The sequence below is a fragment of the Lupinus angustifolius genome, chromosome LG01 (assembly GCF_001865875.1).
Source record: "Lupinus angustifolius cultivar Tanjil chromosome LG01, LupAngTanjil_v1.0, whole genome shotgun sequence".
Classification (NCBI taxonomy): domain Eukaryota; kingdom Viridiplantae; phylum Streptophyta; class Magnoliopsida; order Fabales; family Fabaceae; genus Lupinus; species Lupinus angustifolius.
This window is the reverse complement of record NC_032009.1, coordinates 32,808,890-32,831,629: the sequence shown is the minus strand read 5'-3', so window position 1 is coordinate 32,831,629 and position 22,740 is coordinate 32,808,890. Positions and strand designations below refer to the sequence as shown.

The 22,740-nt window shown below is 34.8% G+C and overlaps 2 protein-coding genes and 2 pseudogenes across 4 annotated transcripts; 3 read left to right on the top strand and 1 right to left on the bottom strand.

Annotated features, from left to right (window-relative positions):
* Positions 1,368 to 7,552, top strand: LOC109361083 (actin-related protein 3). Its single transcript, XM_019606405.1, has 9 exons — positions 1,368 to 1,708; positions 1,912 to 2,371; positions 2,768 to 2,914; positions 3,302 to 3,394; positions 3,604 to 3,723; positions 5,167 to 5,277; positions 5,910 to 6,035; positions 6,174 to 6,272; positions 6,944 to 7,552. Exons 1-9 carry the CDS (start codon positions 1,659 to 1,661, stop codon positions 7,022 to 7,024), a joined length of 1,287 nt encoding a protein of 428 aa, XP_019461950.1. The 5' UTR covers positions 1,368 to 1,658; the 3' UTR covers positions 7,025 to 7,552.
* LOC109336550 lies at positions 12,026 to 13,961 on the top strand (annotated as a pseudogene).
* Positions 14,498 to 19,200, top strand: LOC109336480 (annotated as a pseudogene).
* On the bottom strand, positions 20,241 to 22,438 carry LOC109361068 (protein ROOT PRIMORDIUM DEFECTIVE 1). 3 transcript variants are annotated; one of them, XM_019606384.1, is made up of 3 exons: positions 22,306 to 22,438; positions 20,605 to 22,019; positions 20,241 to 20,536 (listed from the first exon to the last, which is right to left on the bottom strand). In XM_019606384.1, the coding sequence occupies exon 2, from the start codon at positions 21,919 to 21,921 to the stop codon at positions 20,635 to 20,637; it is 1,287 nt and encodes a 428-aa protein (XP_019461929.1). In that variant the 5' UTR covers positions 21,922 to 22,019; positions 22,306 to 22,438; the 3' UTR covers positions 20,241 to 20,536; positions 20,605 to 20,634. The 3 variants fall into 3 exon arrangements, with proteins under 3 accessions (XP_019461929.1, XP_019461938.1, XP_019461920.1); XM_019606393.1 differs by having other exon boundaries at positions 20,241 to 20,543; positions 20,612 to 22,019; XM_019606375.1 differs by having other exon boundaries at positions 20,241 to 22,019.

The window sequence follows — 22,740 nt, the reverse complement described above, 5'->3', positions numbered from 1 at the left end:
GAGTTTTGTGGATGGAAAAAATGCCCGTTGGGAGAGTTAGCCCCACTTACCTGTGGATGTGCCCGGCTCGGACAGGATTGTCTCCAGTGCGAGGATACCTGTGGAAAAAAAAAACTAGTGTTAAGAATGTAAAGTAAATAGTTTAATGAAGAGAGGGAAAAATGACTACTAGTATAAGAATTTTATATACTATCAGTTCGTCATTCACATTTTATTTTTAATTATCAACAACTCTTCAAAAAAGTACTACAAATGAATAGGAAAGACACTACATAAATATATATTCTTTAATCCACTTATTCTAATAGTAAGTTTTTTAAATTTATTCTTTATCGTAGTCACTAATTTTATGGACATCTAATGATTTATATCTACTCACTTATTTAAATCATTGAATTTTTCTATAATTAATAGCTAAGATGGAAATTAAATTTAAAAAAACTTATTCTTTAAGTAAGTTGATGTCTCCCCATTTCAAAATATAAGAAACCTTAATACATTACAACCATATTAGTAAATGTCTCTTAATGTTGTACATGTCTAAATTTTCATTGACCAATATATCAATATCTACATAATGTAATATTTATATATATTCAATACATAATCTAATATTTATGTATATTACTTTTATTTAAGTATAAATAATAATTAAATACAAATAGTAGATAATACAATAATAAATAAAAATTGTTACACTATTTTTTCTTCTTTCAATATCAAATGATAATACTATATAAAACTATGATAGTATCATTTAATAAATCTTTTTTCTCTCTATATTTTTAAATAAAAGACTAGAATTTAATACACATTTATTATTAATCATTTCACTTAACTCATAAATAAAAGTGACTCTACCAATAAAACATTATTTTAATGTTGTAATTGTAAGCCTCCGCTAAATCTGAAGATGACAAAAAAATGAAGAATTTGTTTTCTAAGAATGACATTTATTGAGAAAGACAATCACACATATAAAAAAGATTAATTTTTATCAACATTATATATAGTATATACAAATATTAAACTAAAAAACTAGCCTAACAATAAAGAGATAACAAATATAAGAAAAATATGTACATTAATAATATAACAGTTTTTACACTATTAAATTATATATAATTAAGTATATGAATATCAATATGTAAATCGAAATAAAACTTAACTCTATTATACTAGAGAGAAAGAGAATCATACAGATTGAATATTTTTTTGTTTCCCACATGTGTCTGACCATTTTTTTCCATCCACAATACTCGAACCACTTCTTACCTAAAGGGAATCAAACATATACTACTTGAACCAATATTCGTCGGTATACATATTATTTGGAAGCCTGGTTTGATAGAGAGGTTAATTAATCGGCAAGTCAAGCATCTTATACACACAATAATACAACGACCAAGTTTAATGTCAATGGCATCTTTGTCTTCCTTCTTCTGTTTATTTCTTGTTTCTACTTGAAATGGGTATAACAGCAACATTCACCAACCACTTTCATCTTCCTCGTTTTCTGTTCAATCGTTTCTTTCACTTCCTATCCAAGTCTGCGTCACCATCACCCTCACCTACACCTTCTTCACGACTATGATCCTCTCCTTCACTTTCACAATTGGATCCATTTCTCACACCATTTTCACCGTTCAACTTTTCTCATGGACCCCGCTACTTCTCGTCCAGCTATAGTTATAGACAATGGTTCCGGGTACCCGTTTCCTCACTCCATAACCCACTTTCTGTTATACCCATCTGGGTTTTTTTATTCCCTTGTTTCATTGGCGCACGGCACGTGTTTGTTGAAATGCCCCTTATTGTTTTTCGTTATTTTTTGGGCTGAATTGTGTCTAATTTTGATTTAACTCAATTGGGATGACAATGAATCTCTCAAATTTGTTTTTTTTTTTGCAGGTATACGAAGATGGGGTTTGCAGGTAATGTTGAACCATGCTTTATTGAGCCAACTGTGGTCGCAGTTAATGAGTCATTTTTGAATCAATCTAGAACCTCTTCGAAGGCCAATTGGGTTGCCCAGCACAATGCTGGTGTTATGGCTGATCTTGATTTCTTCATTGGGGATGAGGCACTTGCCAAGTCTCGATCCAGCAGCACTTACAATCTAAGCTACCCGGTCCACCATGGCCAGGTTGACAATTGGGATGCCATGGAGCGTTTCTGGCAGCAGTGCATATTTAACTACTTGAGGTGTGATCCAGAGGATCACTATTTTCTCTTGACCGAGAGTCCGTTGACAGCACCTGAGAGCCGCGAGTATACAGGCGAAATCATGTTTGAAACTTTTAATGTGCCTGGACTTTACATTGCTGTGAATTCTGTGCTTGCTCTTGCAGCTGGCTATACAACATCTAAGGTTGGTGGTTGGTAGTCATGAAAAAGATAGTGTGTTATGTTGATAAAATTGGAATTGGATTATTAATCTTGAAGGGGAATACTTATTTACTCATAGGCTAAACCTCTTATGCCCCCCGCTACAAGTCTACAACAACCTTGCTAGCTATCAAAACAGAAAGTGCATAAGATGTTTTATCATCCTTGAAATTAATTGCTTTTGGATGTTTTCACTTGAAACCAAATGTGAACCATGGTGATAAATAGGAACTGTAGGTAGCGGTTTTTCAGTATTTCACTTAAAAACTTGACGACGGTACTGCATGAGCTGTTAAGAAATTTTGTCACTCCATTTTTATTATATTTATCTCCTTTTTAAGAAGACTTTCCTTTTAGGCTAATTTAGAATTCTTCTTAGTGTGAGATGACAGGAGTTGTAGTGGATATTGGAGATGGGGCTACTCATGTTGTACCTGTTGCAGATGGCTATGTTATTGGAGGTAGCATCAGATCAATTCCTATTGCTGGAAAAGATGTTACTCTTTTTGTCCAGCAGCTTATGCGGGTAGGCAATCTTTGTGGTATAAAGTCAGAAGTTTATTGTCCTGGTATCTGTTCCCAACTTTGTATTACTGTGAACCTATTCTTTCTAATGTTGAAGGTTCACACAAATTACTATTTAGACTCGCTGGTAAAATCAATCATGTATAAATGGTAATCATGGATGGATGTGGTGTGATGTTTTTATGGTAATTTTACTGCCTTTACATGTTTATTTGTTAATAAAGTATAGTCGAGTTTACTTATTTCATGATTAGTATGAAACATAATCATATATTTTCCTATATTTTTTTGTACTGGCCGAGATTGTAATAATCCACATCCAATTGTCAATCTACATTTTCATAATCCGGAATCATGAACTGCCTCATTTTGACATTGCTTCGTGTAGGAAAGAGGAGAGAATGTACCACCAGAAGATTCTTTTGAAGTGGCTCGGAAAGTAAAGGAAATGTATTGCTATACCTGCTCTGACATTGTTAAGGTAGGTTTGAGTTCAATACGAGTTGCTTTGATGTAATCATTTGAAGAGTTAACAAGCCTTTCATTTCTTTAAACCTAATATTAGTGTGTTGAAGGTCATAACTTTCTCCCTGCTTTAGTTTGCTTTGATGTAATTTAGGGTTGTAGAGTTACCTTTTAGACTTGATAATTTTAATTTCTAACAATAGCTAAATTTCTCTCATATATTAGGAATTTAATAAGCACGACAAAGAACCAGCTAAGTATATAAAGCAATGGAGAGGCATTAAACCAAAGACAGGGGCACCATATTCTTGTGATATTGGCTATGAACGATTTCTTGGCCCTGAGGTTTGACTTTCTTCCATGGCTTTCTAGATTTTCTGTTATATGCGTTTAAATCTGCTAAGAGGACACTCGATTTGATAGATATCTACTTTTTAATACCTTTTTACGGAATGACATTTTTATTCTGAACACCTAAACCGATCTCATGACTAATGAATTAATTATATATTTCAATTAGTTCCAGTTATAAATACCTACCTGCCAAGACTTGGTTGTTGTATAAATACCTACCTGCATTGGAGAGGAGTATATGGGGATATGGGAAAAGATTAAGGTGATATCACATTTTTTGGCTTACCCTGATTACCTTGTCATTAGGGTTCAATGTTTGTTCCTTTTCTTTATTGAGTTATAATAAGTAGGGTTCAATGTTTGTTCCTTTTCTTGATTGAGTTATACTAACTAGGGTTCATGACCTAGTCTGGTGAGGATGAAACAACAACCAAGTTTTTATCCAACTAGGTAGGGTCAACTATATTGATCAAACAATACCACAATGCTCTATTATAAATCATGTTCACTGACAAAACATTGATTTCTAAGTCTTTCTTAATTGTTTTGCCTATAGTTTCTGGCCATTCCTCTTCCTCTAGGAATTGGGCTACCATCCATTTGATCTACTATCCTTGCAAGGGCTTCCACTGATCATCTCGACACATGTCCAAACCACCTAAAACACGATTATACCATCTTTTGTACAATAGGAGATACTTTCCATAATGCATTTATTTCTAATCTTATCTAGTATATCCATCTCATCTAATACAACATTCTCATCTTTGCTACATGAAGTCTATTCTCTTTTTGACACTTTACTGCTTAACATTAATCTCATATAACATTGCAAGTCTAGTCGTGTGGTAAAACTTTTTCTTAAGCTTGATTAATACATTTTTTATCCATATGACATGAAGCACACTACCATTTCATCCAACCTGTTTGAATCCTATGATTCACATCTCCATCATTTACCTCATCGTCTTGTATGAATGACCTAAAATACCTAAATTTAGTGACTTGTGGTATGATATGATTCCCAATCTGTACTTTTACAATAGGGTTTGTCTACCGCTTGTTAAAATTACACTTCATATCCTCTGTCTTACTATGACATATACAAAATCCGTGAGGTGCTGAGTGGATGTGATTTAAACCTAGGATCAACTAATCAAGTAGTATCCTAAGAGTCTTGTACTTCTTGAGGTACAACTAGTTGTGTCCTTAGGCTATGTTTGCATGGATGGAGTAGAGTAGTTAGTATCGACAAAAGGTGATCAACCCATTGTTTGAGAGTTTTTTTAGTATGTTCCATTAACTATTGAAGAAATTATGAAAATGTTATAGTGCCTTGTTGTAAATGTGGAACTTATCTATAAGTTTGGTTCATTATGTCCACCGGATGGTGAATTTAACATATCTTGTATGTTTTCCGTATGATTTCTGCAGGTTTTCTTTAATCCTGAGATATATAGCAATGACTTTACCACCTCCTTGCCAGTTGTAATAGACAAGTGTATTCAGTCTGCGCCAATTGACACAAGAAGAGCACTATATAAGGTGAAGTTAAAATAAGTCCTAAGAGTGCGTTCTTTGAATGCCTGAATCTTATGATCTGCTATTTAACATGTGTAAACTTAAAAAAGTTTGAGTGCATAGTTGCCTATTAGAGTAGTAGCATTTATTCTGTTCTTATGTTGATTAGTTCAGGGGTAGTTATGTTAGTGAAGTTTAGTGAGTTAGTTGAGAAGAGTGACATTTACCACTCTCAGTTCTCTTCTATAAATAGAGGTGAGCTTCCCTCATCTATAACTAACTCAATATTTTCAATAACAAACAAGAGTGACAGTTACCACTCTCAGTTCTCTTCTCTCACACTCATATTCTCTCTCTTTTCTTCTTCTGTTTTCTTCTCTTTTACATTGCCTTAAAATTCAGGAGCTTCTAACGCCAATGTTAAGCATGGCGATTGTTCTGTTGTTGGCCTGGATGCAGCAGCACATTAGTGATAAGTGTTATATCTGGCATAAAATAAAATTCAACCCTTTACTTTACATATACCTTCCCCATACCCCACTAGGTGGGAGCCTCATATACAAGGTTTCCCTTTATAATAAAACTCACGCGCTCTAGTTTACATGATCTTTATGAATGAACTTTATGTCATTGCCTATTTTGTCTTTTTATTTCAGAATATAGTGTTGTCTGGAGGATCAACCATGTTCAAGGATTTTCATAGGAGGTTGCAACGTGATATAAAGAAAATTGTTGATGCACGTGCCCTTGCATCTGAAGCACGTGCAAATGGGGAGATAAAAGTAAGATTAATAGATGCTTTCCAACCTTAGTTAAATTGATTCTCTTTCTTTCTCCCTCATGCATGGGCAAAGTTGTTATGCTGACATGCATGTGAAAAGCCTGACCTTGTTGCTTTGATCTGGCATTTTTTTGTGTAGTCACAACCAGTTGAGGTCAATGTGCTCAGCCATCCTATCCAGAGATTTGCAGTTTGGTTTGGAGGCTCAGTGCTTGCATCAACACCTGAGTTTTTTACGGTATAAATTCTGATGACTTTTTTTAAGAGGCTCAATGCTTGCATAGTCACATCCCATAATCCCTACTTTTCTATTCTAGTAACTTGTATTTCCATGTACTGTGACTGTGTTATGCTTGTTCTTTGACTCAGTTTTTACTTAAAAGAACTGTGTCAATAAATGAAACAACATTCTTTTTTAATCATGACTGCATTTGATCTGAAACTGTTTGAATAGTATGGATTTTATTGGATTATATTTTTATTTGTTAGCAAATAATCTTAGATCATTTCTTGTCCATGAGAAAGCACTTGAGAATGGATTGCATCATTGCATGGCAATCTCACTTATGTGGTTTTCTCTGCCTCTTATATGACATTGATAACCCATGTACATTTTGTATACTTCGCCATATGATTAAACGAGTTTAGAATTCTATACATGGCAACATAATATATAATATTGTTTGCTACATTTGCGTACAAAAAAATGACACCAAACTTTTTTGTATGCCTATGTTTTTTCTTATGATAAGGTCATTCTGTTAGTGATATCATTTGAGTTCATATTTTCTGTTTCCTTCCTATAAAATCCTCCTTTCTCAATGCAAAGCTAGCATACGGGAACTTGTATTTCTTTCTGCCAAGTTTTACTTCGGTAATGCTCGTTTGAAATTTCTGCTAAATGTGCAGGCTTGTCATACAAAGGCAGAATATGAGGAATATGGAGCTAGCATTTGCCGGACAAATCCCGTTTTCAAGGGGATGTATTAAAGTAAAGACATATTAACTGATCATATGATGAAATTTCTTATAAAAAAAAGACAATGAATGTCTGGTCATTTTGATCCTCGATTCACCTCCTGATCTTTCTTCCCGCCTTTATTAGCGGTGTCAGAAATGAGTGTAAAATATGTATATTCGGTGAGAAAATGCATTTCCAGTTTCCCATAGTTCTCCCTAGGCAGTCAGCTTCATGTGGTTAAAATGGTTCCCAGAATGTCCAGATGGTACTTAATGGTTACACAGAAACCAGTCTTCGGCAAAAAGTTGGTGAGTTGAATTGCAATTTTGGTGTTCAGCTTAGAGCAGATGAAGTTCTGCATATTTCAAGTTGTTGGTAGTGATCATTTCATTGATCACTTTTCTAGGTAGGAAGTTAAATTCATTGGGATTTAATTGTAATACTAATAAGCATTGCTGCAGGTTGGAATATTGTTTATATGAATAGCATATATATGCATTTTTGGGTACATAATGTACAATTTGGATTTTATTTAATGATGATTGAAGATTGAAACTCGGAAGTGATTGGAAGTCTAGCTATTTGAATCCACTACTCTTTTGCCTTGTGAAAATGATCCCATTTAAGTCCAACAAGTTATTATTCTTTCTATTTTAACCTAGTTTGATCAGTGAGATATGCATCAATAACTATCTTCATAACAGATAAAAAGTTCATCAATTACCAGAAGAAAATCCACTACAATGCCTCTCTAATTTAGTTTGTTACCAAATGCACTTTCCTATTGATGTGGTATGAGTTGATTCAAAAGTCAAAACCATTGGTAGTTGATTGGTTTGTTCTAGTAACATGATCGAAATGATGATGTGACTATTATTCGCCGAAGCATAGAAAGAAACATGGTTGCAAAGAGGATTCTGGTTTTATAAGAAAACTATGTAACATCAAGTCTTTATACATTCTTTATGACCCTACTATACAGTATAAATATGAGTATGTGGTTCGTCATATTTTATATTAATTATGACGAACATGGGGAATTCAATTGGATCCATGCAACATAGACTAAGAAAACTAAAAGACCTATTATATATAGGTCAAAACAACCTAATATACTACCCTGCTAACCTCTTAGCTGATATGAGAAGAATGTATTATATATAGGTGATCTCATCATTCTTTTGGTTGTCTACACATGGATTCTATTTACAACCTAAACATATGCCTGAATGTAGTAAATTTGAGTGTTTGACCTTGATTAATGATCAATAGTTATTAATTATCACTTCCTACGGTCCTAAGTCCTAACTATGTCAGTATGAACTGTGAACCTATATCATGTCTTTATTTTTATAGATGAGATTGAAGTTTACGCTGCTGCTCATGCATAAAGGATTTGTTGAGGGTCCATGGTCCCAGAACAATCTTGATAATGGTTGCTCTGTGTGGTGTGCTTATTATTGGAAAAGAAACCAATCAGACCTGTATGTTATGTAACAGTTTCTGTTACTTTCCATTAATTATACTTTATAGAAGAGTTGATCCTGATGGTTCTAGATATTTACTTGGTGACATCACCATACCGGGTTGCTTAGTCTACTTGTAATAACCCATGAGAAAGACAAGTATGTGAAACCGAAGAATGTGTGTGAAACTGAGCCTATATCTTATGTTTGGTAAATTGCTCATTAATTGTATTGAGAATATTTTTTCTACAAAAACTGTATAGAGCATTACATAACATAGTCTAGGAGCATGACTTTGTTTATGTAGTAAATGGCAAGGTTGTCAAACTCAAGTTTCGAGAAAGTGGTAAATACAAATCGCAAACTCGTAAGAGTTGATATGCTTAGAAAAGTATTAGTACCCCAAAGTTTAACAGCTAGTATATTATGCTTAGCCTAGTACCCAGAGTGATAGACACTGGTATCTAGAGAGATAGAAAAGTAGAAGAATTGAAGGGAAATGCCCCTAACCAGAATCAAATTGATTCTGCTAGGGTTCTAGGAGAATTTCATTGAATATAGAAAAGAATGAGAGAAAGAGTTACAAGATTACAAAGAGAATGAAGGATCCCTCGATCCAACTAACTTTCCCCCCAATTCTTATTCTATTTATAGTAATCTGCCTATAACTGTTTTAACTACCCAAGGGTAGAGAAGGAAAGTTTGTCCTCTTTCCCCTTTTATACACATGTGTAACCCTTGGTCTGGTATTAACCTTATCACAGAGTCGTAGTTTAACATTAACAAAATAGTACGAGGCAAAAAAATCAGCTCCATTAACTCAATTCATATTGCAGAACTTGGGCAACTCTACCCAATTACCCAACAAAATCACCCAAAATTGTTTCTTGATTTTTGAGGCCAAAACCATGTAAAAATTGAGGTGCTTAAAGGATGGCTAGTAGAATTGAGACTCTACTGATTCTCTCCATGTTTGCTTGAACTTGTAAGAGTTTAATAAAAAGTGAATTTAATTTGAATTAACTAGTTTTTGCTTCCCGGGGATCTTGAAGTCGTATGAGTTTAATTAAGAGGTTAATTCTAGTGTATGTGTGTGTGTGTGAGCCATGACTGAATGCACTGCATCTTCTGTTGGGGACAATTGTTTAAGTTCTTCTAAAATGTAATTAGCTTAGTGATTATAATAAGGAATTTATTCAGGAAAAAGAAAAATAAGAATATCAAAATCAGGGTTGAAGTTGTTCGTTGTGGGAACTGCTCCCTACTCTTAGCTGCTTCACCAAAATGCTAAGTTTTTTGTAAGGGTATTTATTTTCTAAGTTCTAGCTATAATTGTAAAGAGAGTGAAGGGGAGAATGAATCTGTATCAGGTATAGCTTTTGCATCATTTTGGGTGTGTTCTCCACTGTTTTTTCATGTCATGCTGCTTTAATAGCATTGAAGTATATTATGGCATATCCATGTCTGGTTACTTTTACTTCAGATTAAGCCATAGCATATTAACTATTTATGGTGTGTGAAATGCAGCTCATAAAGCTAAATCTACAGCCTGATGCAAAAGGTTCTTATGTGGAAGGTTTGGAAAGGTATGTCAATTTGGGGCCAATTGTTGACTTCTGTATTGTAGATCTTGAAAGGCAAGGCCAAGGTCAGGTCGTAACCTGTTCTGGAGCTTACAAGAACGGTTCTCTTTGCGTTGTTCGTAATGGAACTGGGATCAATGAACAGGCCACCTTCCCTTCCACCACTGATGTGTGCGACCTTTGCATATTGGGCAGTGGGCGCAATTATAAATAAAAGACAAATAAATATTAAAGTGGAGAAACATATACTTCACAAGTGATTAACTCTCATGCATTTATTTGTTAGGCATATGTAGAACTTCAAGGTATCAAAGGAATGTGGTCACTAAGATCCTCAACAGATGATCCTTTTGACACTTTCTTGGTTGTGAGCTTTATAAGTGAAACAAGAATCTTAGCAATGAATCTTGAGGATGAGCTTGAAGAAACTGAGACTGAGGGATTCTGCTCTTAAGTACAGACATTATTTTGCCATGATGCCATTTACAATCAACTTGTACAGGTAGATTCTTATCACTTATGGTGGATTTTTTTCCTTTTATTAGCACTCACATGTCTCTAACTAAATTTAAGAATGATGGATTTTGTATTAAAGAAGTTGTTCGTAGCTGCTATCAAATTCCCAACTAACCAAATATCAATCACAATAAATACCCCCCTGTATTTTTCCGCATAGACGAATTGTATGTATACTCTTGACAAACTTGTATTCCTTGTCAAAAACTGAAAAAAATTATTTCATTTCTGTATGTCCCTACTCAAGATCTAGACAAACTCATTTCTTAGTTCTATTAAGGTGTTTGTTTGTGGTGTTTTATCAGTGGTTTCTGCATTTGTGATTTTTCAAGTTTATTAAATCTTACTATTCTCCATTTTGTTACAACATTTTCTTTTAAATAAATCATCTTTATCAACAGAAAATGAAACTATCTTCTTGTAATGGATAAGGCTTACTTGTTGCTGCTCCTTTTCTTTGTTTTTGATAAAATTGCTCTATCTTGTGATTTTTTGAAGCTTCTTTTGAAATCTTAACTCTTGCCTGGTATTTTAAAGTCTATCTAGGTTCACAAACACATGCATATATATATAGCCTCTCATTTTGTTTCATGGTAGTCATTTGTCATTAGCCTAATAAATCAACATAACAGGTAACCTCAAGCTCTGTAAGACTGGTCAGTTCCACAACTAGGGAACTCTGGAATGAATGGCATGAACCAACAGGCTTGATTTGGATGCTTTATAAATATTTTATCTTTTAAAATTGGCAGTTAAATTTGGAGGAAAGGTGTTGTTTTTACTGTTTAGAAAGTTATATGATCACTAAATTAGAATATAATATGCTTATAGCTGCAATCCTCCTACCTTGAGTTAACTCAAAGGTAAAGGAAAAAAGGCCTTAGGAATATCGAATTAATAATCGTCAAATATTTGTCATTGGTTGTTTGGAATTTTTAGCATGAAGGGGAAAATTCCTTGTAGACTTTGAGTAAACATGATTTTGATATGAGGCTCTACTTTTAAATGCCTTATTCATTGTTTCAGTTACCTAGAGAATCATTTTAATTGGATTCACCCAACTATTCCTTTAAGTGAAACTCCTTTGGTATATAATAAACATGAATAGGAACATATGTACACTTCTAAGTTTGTTTTTCTCCCCCACACTCCGCCAGGTGGGAGCCTAGTGGACTAGGCCGCCTTTTTTTTTTTCTTCACAAATGTAAAACAATAATTTGAAGTAGTGTAATATGTCCAATTCCTTGAATAGGGCAACTTTTGTAATCAATTTTAATGACTTCTTTATACCGTTTACTCAAAAGTAATTTTGTGTAGTTGGTAAAAGATTCTAAAATTTCTCTTAGCCGAGGTAACATTTTGTTGCTGTTGACTGCATTACTTGCTATGAATTAGTTGTGTTTGGCTGCATCTTTCTAACTTAGCCTCCAAAAGTTGTTTCTGAATCTCCACAATTAGTTTTGGTATGGCATCCAATCAAGCTGTATTGAAGTTATCATTTAAGGAATTGCTTCAATCTATTTCATTACTACTACATTCTGCATATTTCCATATTGCTATGAAACCAAACATTAAGTTTGTGGTAAAACTGGTAATTATAGTTTTGTCTGGATACAGGTTTTGTTGGCCACAGGAGGTAGGCATTTGGTTTATCTTGAAATTTTGGAGATGGCTCATTGCAGGAAGTAAAGCATGCCCAACTGGAGTATGAGATCTCATGCCTTTACATAAATCCAATTGGTGAAAATCCCAATCAGATCACAAAGGAGAATTTAGGAGGAGAGATAATACCTCGATCTGTTCTATTTTCCTATTACACTTCTGCTTATTTACTGTTCCTGAATGTTTGATCACAATTTGGATGTTCCTTTCTTTCCTTGTAAGTTCAATTTTTATAGCTGAGATTTTGTATTTTTACACATGCAAGCATTACTATCTTTTTTGGATTCTGCTTATGTTAATGTTTCTAGTAATGTTGTTACACATTGTTCAACTTATGTTCTCTTTTTTCGTAAGTTTAATGTTAGTTCCTTGGTGATGGTCATCTCTTAAACTTTATGTTGAACACAAGTACTGGTGAGTTAACAGATAGGAAAAAGATCTCTCTCGGGACACAACCTATTACACTATGGACTTTCTCATCGAAGAATACTACTCATGTATTTGCCGCATCTGATCGACCAACTGAGATTTATAGCAATAACAAAAAGCTACTTTATAGTAATGTAAATCTGAAGGAAGTGAGTCACATGTGCCCTTTCAACTCTGCTGCTTTTCCAGACAGGTGCTATGGTCTCTGTTCACATTGACATCCAATAACTGTTGATTTTTCCCCTTCTGTTGTTCCTTGCTCTTCTGCATTTTGGTACAAAATCCATTACTTGTTATGGTACTGACCTACTCTTCATAACAGTTTGGCAATTGCAAAAGAAGGCGTGCTCACTATTGGCACCATTGACGACATTCAGAAACTTCATATTCGCTCTATCCCACTGGGAGAGCAAGCAAGGCTTATTTGCCATCAGGAACAGTCCAGGACTTTTGCTATTTGTAGTTTGAAATACAACCCGGCAAGTGCTGAAGAATCTGAAATGCACTTTGCCCGCTTGCTGGATGACCAGACTTTCGAGTTTATATCAACTTATCCACTTGATACTTATGAGTTTGGTTGCTATATAATTAGCTGCTGCTTTGCGGAAGATAATAACGTGTATTACTGTGTTGGAACTGCATATGTATTGCCAGAGGAAAATGAACCAACCAAGGTAAGGTGAGTGAGTTGATAAACGTGTATTCTTTTCAGTCTTGTTCTAGAGAAAGCTTATGATATCCTGCTTTCTTTGACCATTGTTAAAAAACAATTGTAGGGGAGAACTCTTGTTTTTTCTGTCGAAGATGGAAAGCTACAACTAATTGCCGAGAAGGAGACAGAAGGAGCTGTTTACTGCTTGAACGCGTTTAATGGTAAATTGCTTGCTGCTATTAATCAAAAAATTCAGCTGTACAAGTGGGTGCTCCAAGATGATGGTATCCATGAATTACAATCTTAATGTGGACATCATGAACACATCCTAGCACTATATGTGCAAACTAGAGGAGATTCATTGTCGTTGGTGATTTGATGAAGTCAATTTCCTTGTTAATCTATAAGGTAAGCCTCTAAAGTTTCTGATTGATTTGTGCTAAATTTTGAACTGTTGTGTTCCTAATCATTTATGGACGAATAGTTGGTTTTCTGTTTATTGAATACCCATTTTCTTTTTGGATGATATTCTTAGCACGGGGAAGGTGCTATTGAGGAGAGAGCTCGCGACTACAATGCGAATTGGATGTCAGCTGCTGAGATCCTCGACGATGACATATACCTTGGTGCAGAAAATAATTTTAATCTCTTCCATTAACTCAATTCATATTGCAGAACTTGGGCAACTCTACCCAATTACCCAACAAAATCACCCAAAATTGTTTCTTGATTTTTGAGGCCAAAACCATGTAAAAATTGAGGTGCTTAAAGGATGGCTAGTAGAATTGAGACTCTACTGATTCTCTCCATGTTTGCTTGAACTTGTAAGAGTTTAATAAAAAGTGAATTTAATTTGAATTAACTAGTTTTTGCTTCCCGGGGATCTTGAAGTCGTATGAGTTTAATTAAGAGGTTAATTCTAGTGTATGTGTGTGTGTGTGAGCCATGACTGAATGCACTGCATCTTCTGTTGGGGACAATTGTTTAAGTTCTTCTAAAATGTAATTAGCTTAGTGATTATAATAAGGAATTTATTCAGGAAAAAGAAAAATAAGAATATCAAAATCAGGGTTGAAGTTGTTCGTTGTGGGAACTGCTCCCTACTCTTAGCTGCTTCACCAAAATGCTAAGTTTTTTGTAAGGGTATTTATTTTCTAAGTTCTAGCTATAATTGTAAAGAGAGTGAAGGGGAGAATGAATCTGTATCAGGTATAGCTTTTGCATCATTTTGGGTGTGTTCTCCACTGTTTTTTCATGTCATGCTGCTTTAATAGCATTGAAGTATATTATGGCATATCCATGTCTGGTTACTTTTACTTCAGATTAAGCCATAGCATATTAACTATTTATGGTGTGTGAAATGCAGCTCATAAAGCTAAATCTACAGCCTGATGCAAAAGGTTCTTATGTGGAAGGTTTGGAAAGGTATGTCAATTTGGGGCCAATTGTTGACTTCTGTATTGTAGATCTTGAAAGGCAAGGCCAAGGTCAGGTCGTAACCTGTTCTGGAGCTTACAAGAACGGTTCTCTTTGCGTTGTTCGTAATGGAACTGGGATCAATGAACAGGCCACCTTCCCTTCCACCACTGATGTGTGCGACCTTTGCATATTGGGCAGTGGGCGCAATTATAAATAAAAGACAAATAAATATTAAAGTGGAGAAACATATACTTCACAAGTGATTAACTCTCATGCATTTATTTGTTAGGCATATGTAGAACTTCAAGGTATCAAAGGAATGTGGTCACTAAGATCCTCAACAGATGATCCTTTTGACACTTTCTTGGTTGTGAGCTTTATAAGTGAAACAAGAATCTTAGCAATGAATCTTGAGGATGAGCTTGAAGAAACTGAGACTGAGGGATTCTGCTCTTAAGTACAGACATTATTTTGCCATGATGCCATTTACAATCAACTTGTACAGGTAGATTCTTATCACTTATGGTGGATTTTTTTCCTTTTATTAGCACTCACATGTCTCTAACTAAATTTAAGAATGATGGATTTTGTATTAAAGAAGTTGTTCGTAGCTGCTATCAAATTCCCAACTAACCAAATATCAATCACAATAAATACCCCCCTGTATTTTTCCGCATAGACGAATTGTATGTATACTCTTGACAAACTTGTATTCCTTGTCAAAAACTGAAAAAAATTATTTCATTTCTGTATGTCCCTACTCAAGATCTAGACAAACTCATTTCTTAGTTCTATTAAGGTGTTTGTTTGTGGTGTTTTATCAGTGGTTTCTGCATTTGTGATTTTTCAAGTTTATTAAATCTTACTATTCTCCATTTTGTTACAACATTTTCTTTTAAATAAATCATCTTTATCAACAGAAAATGAAACTATCTTCTTGTAATGGATAAGGCTTACTTGTTGCTGCTCCTTTTCTTTGTTTTTGATAAAATTGCTCTATCTTGTGATTTTTTGAAGCTTCTTTTGAAATCTTAACTCTTGCCTGGTATTTTAAAGTCTATCTAGGTTCACAAACACATGCATATATATATAGCCTCTCATTTTGTTTCATGGTAGTCATTTGTCATTAGCCTAATAAATCAACATAACAGGTAACCTCAAGCTCTGTAAGACTGGTCAGTTCCACAACTAGGGAACTCTGGAATGAATGGCATGAACCAACAGGCTTGATTTGGATGCTTTATAAATATTTTATCTTTTAAAATTGGCAGTTAAATTTGGAGGAAAGGTGTTGTTTTTACTGTTTAGAAAGTTATATGATCACTAAATTAGAATATAATATGCTTATAGCTGCAATCCTCCTACCTTGAGTTAACTCAAAGGTAAAGGAAAAAAGGCCTTAGGAATATCGAATTAATAATCGTCAAATATTTGTCATTGGTTGTTTGGAATTTTTAGCATGAAGGGGAAAATTCCTTGTAGACTTTGAGTAAACATGATTTTGATATGAGGCTCTACTTTTAAATGCCTTATTCATTGTTTCAGTTACCTAGAGAATCATTTTAATTGGATTCACCCAACTATTCCTTTAAGTGAAACTCCTTTGGTATATAATAAACATGAATAGGAACATATGTACACTTCTAAGTTTGTTTTTCTCCCCCACACTCCGCCAGGTGGGAGCCTAGTGGACTAGGCCGCCTTTTTTTTTTTCTTCACAAATGTAAAACAATAATTTGAAGTAGTGTAATATGTCCAATTCCTTGAATAGGGCAACTTTTGTAATCAATTTTAATGACTTCTTTATACCGTTTACTCAAAAGTAATTTTGTGTAGTTGGTAAAAGATTCTAAAATTTCTCTTAGCCGAGGTAACATTTTGTTGCTGTTGACTGCATTACTTGCTATGAATTAGTTGTGTTTGGCTGCATCTTTCTAACTTAGCCTCCAAAAGTTGTTTCTGAATCTCCACAATTAGTTTTGGTATGGCATCCAATCAAGCTGTATTGAAGTTATCATTTAAGGAATTGCTTCAATCTATTTCATTACTACTACATTCTGCATATTTCCATATTGCTATGAAACCAAACATTAAGTTTGTGGTAAAACTGGTAATTATAGTTTTGTCTGGATACAGGTTTTGTTGGCCACAGGAGGTAGGCATTTGGTTTATCTTGAAATTTTGGAGATGGCTCATTGCAGGAAGTAAAGCATGCCCAACTGGAGTATGAGATCTCATGCCTTTACATAAATCCAATTGGTGAAAATCCCAATCAGATCACAAAGGAGAATTTAGGAGGAGAGATAATACCTCGATCTGTTCTATTTTCCTATTACACTTCTGCTTATTTACTGTTCCTGAATGTTTGATCACAATTTGGATGTTCCTTTCTTTCCTTGTAAGTTCAATTTTTATAGCTGAGATTTTGTATTTTTACACATGCAAGCATTACTATCTTTTTTGGATTCTGCTTATGTTAATGTTTCTAGTAATGTTGTTACACATTGTTCAACTTATGTTCTCTTTTTTCGTAAGTTTAATGTTAGTTCCTTGGTGATGGTCATCTCTTAAACTTTATGTTGAACACAAGTACTGGTGAGTTAACAGATAGGAAAAAGATCTCTCTCGGGACACAACCTATTACACTATGGACTTTCTCATCGAAGAATACTACTCATGTATTTGCCGCATCTGATCGACCAACTGAGATTTATAGCAATAACAAAAAGCTACTTTATAGTAATGTAAATCTGAAGGAAGTGAGTCACATGTGCCCTTTCAACTCTGCTGCTTTTCCAGACAGGTGCTATGGTCTCTGTTCACATTGACATCCAATAACTGTTGATTTTTCCCCTTCTGTTGTTCCTTGCTCTTCTGCATTTTGGTACAAAATCCATTACTTGTTATGGTACTGACCTACTCTTCATAACAGTTTGGCAATTGCAAAAGAAGGCGTGCTCACTATTGGCACCATTGACGACATTCAGAAACTTCATATTCGCTCTATCCCACTGGGAGAGCAAGCAAGGCTTATTTGCCATCAGGAACAGTCCAGGACTTTTGCTATTTGTAGTTTGAAATACAACCCGGCAAGTGCTGAAGAATCTGAAATGCACTTTGCCCGCTTGCTGGATGACCAGACTTTCGAGTTTATATCAACTTATCCACTTGATACTTATGAGTTTGGTTGCTATATAATTAGCTGCTGCTTTGCGGAAGATAATAACGTGTATTACTGTGTTGGAACTGCATATGTATTGCCAGAGGAAAATGAACCAACCAAGGTAAGGTGAGTGAGTTGATAAACGTGTATTCTTTTCAGTCTTGTTCTAGAGAAAGCTTATGATATCCTGCTTTCTTTGACCATTGTTAAAAAACAATTGTAGGGGAGAACTCTTGTTTTTTCTGTCGAAGATGGAAAGCTACAACTAATTGCCGAGAAGGAGACAGAAGGAGCTGTTTACTGCTTGAACGCGTTTAATGGTAAATTGCTTGCTGCTATTAATCAAAAAATTCAGCTGTACAAGTGGGTGCTCCAAGATGATGGTATCCATGAATTACAATCTTAATGTGGACATCATGAACACATCCTAGCACTATATGTGCAAACTAGAGGAGATTCATTGTCGTTGGTGATTTGATGAAGTCAATTTCCTTGTTAATCTATAAGGTAAGCCTCTAAAGTTTCTGATTGATTTGTGCTAAATTTTGAACTGTTGTGTTCCTAATCATTTATGGACGAATAGTTGGTTTTCTGTTTATTGAATACCCATTTTCTTTTTGGATGATATTCTTAGCACGGGGAAGGTGCTATTGAGGAGAGAGCTCGCGACTACAATGCGAATTGGATGTCAGCTGCTGAGATCCTCGACGATGACATATACCTTGGTGCAGAAAATAATTTTAATCTCTTCGCTGTCTGGAAAAATAGTGAAGGTGCTACTGATGAAGAACGAGGTCGTCTTGAAGTGGTTGATGAGTATCACCTTGGAGAATTTGTCAATCGCTTCCGACATGGTTCCCTTGTTATGTGCTTGCCGAATTCTGATGCAGGCCAGATTCCAACTGTTATTTTTGGCACCATCAATGGCGTGATTGGGGTAATCGCTTCTCTTCCTAACGAGCAGTATTTCTTCTTAGATAAGCTTCAGTCAAACTTGAAGAAGGTCATTAAGGGTGTTGGAGGGCTCAACCATGAGCAATGGAGGTCATTTAACAAAGAGAAGAAAACAGTAGATGCCAGAAACTTTTTGGATGGAGATCTGATCAAGTCATTTGTCGATCTTAACCGCAGTAAAATGGATGACATTTCCAAGGCAATGGATGTATCAGTAGAGGAGTTATGCGAGAGAGTAGAAGAGTTGACAAGGTTGCATTGAGTTTGTCTTCATTTGTAGCTTCTTTGTTCTTTATTCTTGTGTAATGTAACTCTTACATTTTCCACAGGTTAAGATAAAGTCATTTTATGTGTTTTCTTATTTTAATCTTCAGTTTGTATTGCCAGTTGTTAGTGGTTTGAATTTTGAAGTATATAGTTCATAATGGGGTATAATGTTTATGATCAGGTCTACAAAATCTTAACATAAAAACCAATAAATCAGTTGTGAAAATGCTTCATTTTTTTGATCGGTGTGATGATGAGTAACCTGAGTTTATTTTTATGTTGTTATTAGTCACCCTACATTGGACACCATTTGCTAAAAATACCCTTTGTACTTGTTTTTTATGGAGGATCCTACAACAATGGGGAAAAGTGACATTGGAAAATATGACATCTCAATAGATTGAGTTGAGAGAATATGAAACTTGAATTTTATTAATTTTGAAGTGTGTACAACTAATCAATGAATACTGCAATTAATCACAAACACCAATGTATATTAGATGTCAAAATATGCAGAAATGAAGTGTTATGCACACAGGGGAGAGAAATTAAAAATGGCTAAAATGGATGAGATTTGTAACAAAATAATAATTTATAATGGGAAAATTGGAAGATGGAGATGAAGGGTTTGATTTCATTGGTCAAAAAGGTTTTGTTAACTAGCCTTAAGGGCCAAAAGAGGAATTAGTTTTATTGGAAAATGATGTATAACCCAAAAGTGGTTGATGGCAATATATGTGAACTTTACTTTATGTGAAAGGTTAGGCATTCAAATCCTGGATTTGCATCTAGTATAAATACTGTATATTTTGTGAATGTGAACATGAATGGATTCAGTAAATTGGGATAGACATTCCTTAATCACAGTGGATTAGAGACCTCCCTTTAGTTGGTTCAGTCAGACCTTTTGATTCATTCTCTGATTCCTTTTCAAAACAGAAAATGCAAGTTTTTATGGCACAAGACATGGCAACAAAAAAAAAAACTAACAAGAGTCAAGTTGAAACAATGGAGATCTGTTGTACTACAGCAAATATAAAAGTAAAACTTGACCTTCAGAGAAAATTTCAGAGCTAAAGATAATGTCATATTATCAACAAAAAAAAAAGATTATGTCAGGCAAAAGCTTCAGCCACAAGACAATCAACTTTATTGTTGTGCCAAGGTTCACCCTTTTTAAGATTATGTTGAGACAATCTCTCATAAATCCCCTGACAGCTTAAAAATGGCCGCTCTTCAAGTATATGCTTCTAGTTCAAATTTCCTAAGGCTAAGATTTCAGCACAAAATTTTCTTAATTGAAATACAATTGTGGCTGTACCTGTGCCTATCTTGTCCCACGCCATTCATATTTCGACGAGATTGAGCTGGCACTCTTACTCAAGAAGATTAAATCTAATCTGACATGAAATGCTGCCCCTTGCTAAGATCTTAGAAGTATTGATACATTTGAACAGTATGATGCAAGCATCTCATCAAAGCACTTCAAGCCAAACCACATTAACATAATGATAAAGGAGAAAACACATTAATATTCATCACCATCAAGGGTTCTGTAGAGACTGCCATTTGAGTTGTATTCAGAAAATGTGAAGTCTGATTCATTCTCAGAACTAAGTTGGTCAGCAATGCCAACTTCCTTTCTCAAACCTTCCACCAAATTAGCACCTTTATTTTTTTTGTATACGCCCCTACTCCTATCTAGTAGTCCTTTCTTGAGTAGGCTTGCAAATTCCTCCCGGATTTTTACTAGGGGATGATTCTGCACGAGTTCGTGACCGTTGTAGGCCTCCCTAAGAACAACTGTTTGGGTGTCGTTCTTCATGGATATATAAAAAATACCAGGATGACGCTCGAATGCTTTAGTGAACTTCTGGGGTAGTGCCAAGGCTTTACGCAAGTTGCTAACATTCTTACGCTCCGTTTGCTTTTGAAGTGTAAGGTGGAGGAGCTCATGAAAAACTCCAACTACCCTCTTCTCAGATACATCCGTACAGGGATCCAAATGAGAGGCATTGGTGTATGGCGAAGTATAAGGCAGTTTTTGCCACTCTTTCAACCACTCCATGCACTTTCTTTTCAAACCAAAACCCCTAGTGAACCTAATCGGAAAGGCTAAGGATCCATTTTTTATGTCTTCTTCCTTTTGTTGTAGAGAAGCATTCTTCTGTAACTCTGACACAGCAAGCTTGTCATCCCAAGACAACAACTTCAAGCCAATCCGATCATCAGGGAGGCGAAGAAAAGAGAACTTCTCAGGGTGATTTAGAACAAAAGAGTGCTGATAATCATAAGGTAAACCCAAGTCCCATTTTAATTGGTCAATGGTTTGTAGTGGAAGGATCATATCTCTGGTAAGCATAAGCAATTTGCATAACCTATCCCTGAGTTCCATCTGATTTTGCTGAAGGATGTTGAGTTCCTCGTGGTGGAACTTCAAGGCTTCAGGACTCAAACTGAAACATGGTACAGGAGTGCCTCCACTATCACTTATATAGGACTGGATAAAAATATTAGGATATCTTCGGATAAAGGTGGAGAGCTTAAGGTCATCGGGAAGACCAAGTTGTCCACGATGACGAGAAAGATGGTATATTGGAAGGCAGCATCCAGAAGAAGAATATATGATCGAAACAAGGATCCCAGCTGCCTTGAGATCCCTCTGACCAGAAACAGTAGCATCCAATGTCCTATCCTTTACCCATTTCAATTTTATGTTTACCAGACTAAACCTCTGCTGGTAAATGTATCCTTTTTGACAATCATGAAGGAAACCATAGTTTCTTGCAGTACCAAATAACCAACGAAACATCATAAGAAATTATTATACATTATAGATAGCATAACTATCACAGAATGATGCCCTTTGCACTTGTAGTTATCAGAAGTCACAAATTTCTTCCAGAAATGCTACTGTATATAGCCAAAAAAATGGCATTAAAAAATTTAAGCAAACCATGAAACATTCTCCTATGTAAAGCAAAATTCTAATAAAAAATTCTAATGACCAAATTGCTGTGTTTCCCCTCTTAATGTTAAACTTCCACTATAATACATAATCTTTTCTTCCAAAAAATGGATTAAATTATTAAAATATTAAACTTTGGAAATGGGTGGAATAATATAGTTACTATAGAACCATTGCATAATAAAACAAATGAATCAATGAAAAAGAAGAGAGAGAAGAAAAGTAGAATACTTGAATCGAATTTGACGGAGGTGACAACTCTGTCTTTCTGCTTCTCTATCTCTGCTTAAGCCTCCATAGTTGTTCTTCACTTCAACTTCATAGAAGCATCCATATTTGCAACAAAAAACATAACCAAAGGATTAATTTTTGTTATTGGTTGAGGAATTGTATTATGAAGTGAAAATAATAATACTTAACTCTTAAATTCGTTTTAATTGAGTTATATGTCATTAAATTTCATTGGCCAATATAAGAACTAGATTAAAATTTTCTACAAGCATTTCAACAAGTAAAGGTAAGGTCTGAGTTTAACCTTATAAAAATCACTCCATCATTCACCGTTAAAATAATACAAATAAATATTTAATGATATATTGATTGTCTATAAATATATTACATTCATGATAAAATTCAGTGGAATATAACTTGTTATTATTTTTTAAT